This window comes from Monopterus albus, unplaced genomic scaffold (assembly GCF_001952655.1).
Source record: "Monopterus albus unplaced genomic scaffold, M_albus_1.0 scaffold88.1, whole genome shotgun sequence".
In the NCBI taxonomy this organism is placed as follows: domain Eukaryota; kingdom Metazoa; phylum Chordata; class Actinopteri; order Synbranchiformes; family Synbranchidae; genus Monopterus; species Monopterus albus.
This window is the reverse complement of record NW_018127968.1, coordinates 589,218-595,760: the sequence shown is the minus strand read 5'-3', so window position 1 is coordinate 595,760 and position 6,543 is coordinate 589,218. Positions and strand designations below refer to the sequence as shown.

Sequence of the window (6,543 nt, the reverse complement as noted above, 5' to 3'; positions counted from 1 at the left end):
ACATCTGTGCCGAGTACAGGCTGGAAGTCCCAAAGTCAAAATGGGATACACCTCCAAAGGTGGTTGAGAATGACCAAGCTAAGATCCTGTGGGACTGGTCGATCGCAATTGACGTATTGGGACCCCTGCCCCAGCCTATCTCTATTTTGTGTCTCACATTGCCTGTATCTACACCGAGTTGCCCTTATTTACTATTTTATCACAATGTCTTGTAACTGCATTTGGGTCCTCATTTTCCTCACCTCTTAACAGCCTCCTAGACTCTATCAAAAATACACACATACACAACTACTTCTACTGACTTTATTGCATTAATCCACTGCAACATATACTTGTTCTTTTCCCCTCTTCAATGCAAAGTATTGTTGATTTCTCTGGATAGCTCACCTTGAGATATGTGCTGGGGAAATGGTGCTGCATGAAGTTGGTGATTGCCTGTGCATCACAGGAAGCATTGGCCATGTACATCTTCACAGTGAACCCATTGCCAAACCTGCAAAAAAGACATTTTATGAACAAAGCAGAGTCATATACAGTGCCTTGCAAAAGTATTCATACCCCTTGAATTTTTCCACATTTTGTCACATTACAACCACAAACTTAAATGTATTTTATTGGGATTTCATGTGATAGACCAACACAAAGTATTGCATAATTGTGAAGTGGAACAAAAATTATATGTGGTGTTCAAGATTTTTTACAAATAAAAATCTGAAACGTGTAGCATGCATATGTATTCAGCCCCCTTTACTCTCATATCCCTAAATAAAATCCAGTGCAACCAACTGCCTTCAAAAGTCACATAATTAGTAAATAGAGTCCACCTGTGTGTAATTCAATCTCAGTATAAATACAGCTGTTCTGTGATGGCCGCAGAGGTTTGTTAGAGAACATTAGTGAACAAACAGCATCATGAAGACTAAGGAACACACCAGACAGATCAGGGATAAAGTTGTGGAGAACTTTAAAGCAGGATTAGGTTATAAAAACATATGCCAAGCTTTGAACATCTCACGGAGCACTGTTCAATCCATCATCCGAAAATGGAAAGTGTATGGCACAACTGCAAACCTACAAAAACATGGCCATAACACACACACACACACACACACACACACACACACACACACACACACACACTTCGATTATAACATTGTGAAAAAAGTTTTCCATTCTGCATGGAATGTTTTCGGTTTCTTACTTTATTTGTCTCCCCCACTCATTTTATACCCTTTCTTTAGTAGAAATAAATTGGAAGGCTGACAAGGTAGTTAGCTTACTGGACCTTTGCAGTAACTCATGCAGTTGACTGAGCATGCTTGATGACTCATGTGTCAGAAAATACAAGATCTCAGACTTCCTGCCCTGCATGTCAATCAAGTGGCAAATGCCATAGGGGGGATGAATGATAGGCTAACATCTAATTTATTTTTGAATGGCATGCGATCTACCAACACTGTCTACCTTTGTGTTTGACTGGTCGATCGCAATTGACGTATTGGGACCCCTGCCCCAGCCTATCTCTATTTTGTGTCTCACATTGCCTGTATCTACACAGAGTTGCCCTTATTTACTACTTTATCATGATGTCTTGTAACTGCATTTGGGTCCTCATTTTCCTCACCTCTTAACAGCCTCCTAGACTCTATCAAAAATACACACATACACAACTACTTCTACTGACTTTATTGCATTAATCCACTGCAACATATACTTGTTCTTTTCCCCTCTTCAATGCAAAGTATTGTTGATTTCTCTGGATAGCTCACCTTGAGATATGTGCTGGGGAAATGGTGCTGCATGAAGTTGGTGATTGCCTGTGCATCACAGGAAGCATTGGCCATGTACATCTTCACAGTGAACCCATTGCCAAACCTGCAAAAAAGACATTTTATGAACAAAGCAGAGTCATATACAGTGCCTTGCAAAAGTATTCATACCCCTTGAATTTTTCCACATTTTGTCACATTACAACCACAAACTTAAATGTATTTTATTGGGATTTCATGTGATAGACCAACACAAAGTATTGCATAATTGTGAAGTGGAACAAAAATTATATGTGGTGTTCAAGATTTTTTACAAATAAAAATCTGAAACGTGTAGCATGCATATGTATTCAGCCCCCTTTACTCTCATATCCCTAAATAAAATCCAGTGCAACCAACTGCCTTCAAAAGTCACATAATTAGTAAATAGAGTCCACCTGTGTGTAATTCAATCTCAGTATAAATACAGCTGTTCTGTGATGGCCGCAGAGGTTTGTTAGAGAACATTAGTGAACAAACAGCATCATGAAGACTAAGGAACACACCAGACAGATCAGGGATAAAGTTGTGGAGAACTTTAAAGCAGGATTAGGTTATAAAAACATATGCCAAGCTTTGAACATCTCACGGAGCACTGTTCAATCCATCATCCGAAAATGGAAAGTGTATGGCACAACTGCAAACCTACAAAAACATGGCCATCCACCTAAACTGACAGGCCGGACAAGGAGAGCATTAATCAGAGAAGGATAAGGATAATCACCTTTTCCGGTACAGAACCGAGGCAGCCACCTGCAGCACCACCTCAACTGATGGCTCTAGCCATTGGGGGCAATGGGGTGGGGGGTTCAGTGTCTTGCCCAAGGACACTTCAACACGTGGACTGCTGGCACCAAGATTCAAACCTTCAACCTTCTGGTTGAGAGACGACTGCTCTACCCACCGCACCAAGGTTGCCTCCCCCAAATTTCAGAAGCAACAAAGAGGCCCATGGTAACTCTGGAGGAGCTACAGAGATCCACAGCTTAGGTGGGACAATCTGTCCACAGGACAACTATTAGTCGTGTACTCCACAAATCTGGCTTTTATGGAAGAGTGGCAAGAAGAAAGCCATTGTTGAAAGAAAGCAATAAGAAGTCCTGTTTGCAGTTTGCCACAAGCCATGTAGGGAACACAGCAAACATGTGGAAGAAAGTGCTCTGGTCAGATGAGACTAAAATTGAACTTTTTGGTCTACATGCAAAACGCTATGTGTGGCGAAAACCTAACTCTGCACATCAACCTGAACACACCATCCCCACCGTGAAACATGGTGGCAGCAGCATCATGCTGTGGGGATGCTTTTCTTTACCAGGGACAGGGAAGTTGGTCAGAGTTGATGGAAAGATGGATGGAGCTAAATACAGGGCAATCCTGGAAGAAAACCTGTTAGAACCTGCAAAAGGCTTGGGACTGGGGTGGACGTTCACCTTCCAGCAGGACAACGACCCTAAACATACAGCCAGAGCTACAATGGAATGGTTTAGGTCCACCTCAACAATAAGCTGGATTGGACCAACAACACAGATGCCCTGTACAGGAAGGGCCAGAGCCGCCTCCACTTGTTGAGGAGACTGAGGTCCTTTGGTGTGCGCGGGGCACTCCTTCGGACATTTTATGATACTGTGGAGGCATCTGCTATTTTTTACGCTGTTGTGGGTTGGGCAGGAGGTACCACGGTGAGGGACAGAATGAGATTCAACAAGCTGGTTAAGAGAGCTGGTTCTGTCCTGGACTGCCCTCTGGATTCCATCGAGGAGGTGGCGGACAGAAGGATGCTGGTAAAACTAACATCCATCATGCATAACCCCTCCCATCTCCTGCACCACACAGTGGTGGCTCTGAACAGTTCTTTTAGCACAAGACTGTTACATCCCCAGTGTAAGAAGGAACATTACCGCAGGTCATTCCTCCCCACAGAAATCAGACTGTACAACACATCACTGCAGTGATAAACTAGGTGAAATTATGAGGGACTATGTAATAATCTACTGTGGTGCAATATTTCAGCTCCTGGGGGTGAAATGCATTGTGAATAGGTTCATGTGTAATATCTTGTTCCTGATCTCTCTCAAATACTGCACATTGCCCTGCTTTAGGTAAAATATTCCTTGTGTTCTTTACTGTGTTTCTATGAAGTTCTCTTCTTATGTGTCTGTTCTTATGGTGTTATGTTGGTTGTTCTCTATTGCTGTTGTAACACAGAAATTTCCCCACTGTGGGATCAATAAAGTACCTACCTACCTACCTACCTACCTACCTTTAGACCAAAGCATATTCATGTGTTAGAATGGCCCAGTCAAAGTCCAGACCTAAATGCTATTGAGAATCTGTGGCAAGACTTGAAAACTGCAGATGCTCTCCATCCAGTCTGACTGAACTGGAGCTACTTTGCAAAGAAGAATGGGCAAAAATTGCAGTCTCTAGATGTGCAAAGCTGGTAGAGACATACCCCAAAAGATTTGCAGCTGTAATTGCAGCAAAAGGTGCTTCGACAAAGTATTGACTGAAGGGGGCCGAATACATATGCATGCCACACTTTTCAGATTTTTATTTGTAAAAAATCTTGAACACCATGTATCATTTTCCTTCCACTTTACAATTATGTGATACTTTGTGTTGGTCTATCACATAAAATCCCAATAAAAAACATTTAAGTTTGTGGCTGTAATGTGACAAAATGTGGAAAAATTCAAGGGATATGAATACTTTTGCAAGGCACTGTATGTCTGAAGGGCGGGGGTGAGGGAGCACTGTTCTTACAAATAAAACTGAGCAGTCAGTTGCACAAAGAATCATGGGGGAAGAGTAGGAGACTGTGGAGGCAAGGTCAGGAGAACAGTAATGGCTGGATTTGAGGCTGAGCTGAGGTCACTAACCTGTTCTTAATGTGCTGCAGGGATCCCAGGCATCGGAACTGACCTTTCACCATGATAGCAAGACGGCTGCACAGTGCCTCACACTCTTCCATGCTGAGAAATAAAGACAAAGAGAGAAAGATAAAAGGTCATACTAGGACCCATTGAGAATACAGTAACCAGCAATAAAATGTGCTAGCATGCTAAATGTTATCTTACTTTTTACCTGCAACTGGAGCCCAATCCCAAACAATTTGTGCAATACAAATTTTTAATTTTGTATTTATCAAATGTTCCTATTTCTAATGTCCAACCAGCAATGTACGATCAGTGTAGATACACTTCTAACCTGTGAGAGGTGAGGACCACAGCACTTTTTCCTTTCACTTCTTCAGAGATGATTTTCCATAGGTGACGCTTGGTGCGAGGGTCCATGCCAGAACTTGGTTCATCCTGTAAAGAGAGGAGGAATGAGAAGAAGATAGCAGGATGTGTGAAAGAGCTGAAAACAGTGTGCGGTACATACAATATATACAGTCAGAAACACGGAGGTATATTTCCAAAATAAGAATGGAGATGGGGGGGGGGGCACAATATCACAGACAAAGCAAAAATGGGAGGTTAAGGCAAAAAATAAGGACAAAGATAAGAGGCAGAGGGAAAATTCAAGAACAGACACACATGGACAAAGGAGAGAAGAGAGGAGAGAATCTGATTGAGACATAAGGCAGAAACAAGGTTGAAAGCTACAGACAAGACCACCTTTGGGTAAGCCTGAGGAAGTAGACCAACTATATAAGATCTGTCAAGTCTATTGGATCAATATCTGCTTTACTTCAGAGATCCTTTCAGTAGTGTGCCGTTTAATATTTGTCATCTGTTGGCCAGTTTGGCAATGAAACGAGCAGCTACAACAGTATGAACAGGTGTGTCCTCACCAGGAGCAATATTTGTGGATGCCCAATGAGAGCCAGCGCTGTAGAGAGCTTCCTGCGGGTACCACAGCTGTAGCCATCGGTAATGATGTTGCTGTAGTCACTCAGCTCTAGCCTCTTCAGTAGGTAGTTCACCAACTGCAAGAAAAACAGGGATTATTTAGAGGACAGACAAAATAAAAACAAAAGAGGTGGCTACACTCCAGACTCATTTAAGATTACAACATAAGAAGTTTCACATTCTAAATTGAGATTATAACTTTTTCTGCAGCCATAAGTAGCAAATACAGGATAGTGGTGAATACTAAAACTGTACAACTGAGGCACAAGTAGAGAGAAGTCATCAAGTCACTGAACTGATTCAGTAATTTCAGTTACCTGCAATATTCCCTACATTAACCACCATACGTTACTGGTCATACCAGCCTAAGAAAGAAGCTGCAAAACTCCTGAGTGTACCGATATGAGAATGTGTGCATACATTTCTTATGAATTTAACTTTTGTTTGTAAGATGAAGAATGTTTCTTTTTGTTTTTCAAAAGTCATATAATCTAACTTTCAAGTGATAAAACAGTATTCACCTTTAAATGTGTTTCTCAAAGCAGCATCAAGCATCATATTAATTAATCATCATGCCCTGGACAATCATCTCAAAAAACAATCGTGAGATTTTTATCATGGTAGTGAGAATTACCACAAAACTGCTTAATCTCTGCAACATAAACACACCAGAAACCACCAATGCAGCTTCCGCATAAAGCTGCCTTTTTAAAACAACATGTATGCAAGGATAACATGATCACACATGATCCAGCGTCTATCCATCCATCCATCCATTTTCTTCCGCTTATCCGGGACCGGGTCGCGGGGGCAGCAGTCTAAGCAAAGATGCCCAGACCTCCCTCTCTCCAGACACTTCCTCCAGCTCCTCTGGGGGAATG

General features: G+C 41.9%; 1 protein-coding gene across 1 annotated transcript in view; it reads right to left on the bottom strand.

Moving 5' to 3' along the window:
• The window catches only part of abca12 (ATP-binding cassette, sub-family A (ABC1), member 12), an 86,878-nt gene that overhangs the window by 4,569 nt on the left and 75,766 nt on the right, over window positions 1–6,543 (bottom strand). Inside the window, exons 67-70 of the mRNA XM_020607655.1 lie at window positions 5,605–5,739; window positions 5,016–5,119; window positions 4,688–4,780; window positions 1,770–1,875 (exon numbers count right to left, since the gene is read on the bottom strand). Coding sequence (XP_020463311.1) covers window positions 1,770–1,875; window positions 4,688–4,780; window positions 5,016–5,119; window positions 5,605–5,739 — 438 coding nt within the window. The remainder of the gene's footprint in view (window positions 1–1,769; window positions 1,876–4,687; window positions 4,781–5,015; window positions 5,120–5,604; window positions 5,740–6,543) is intronic.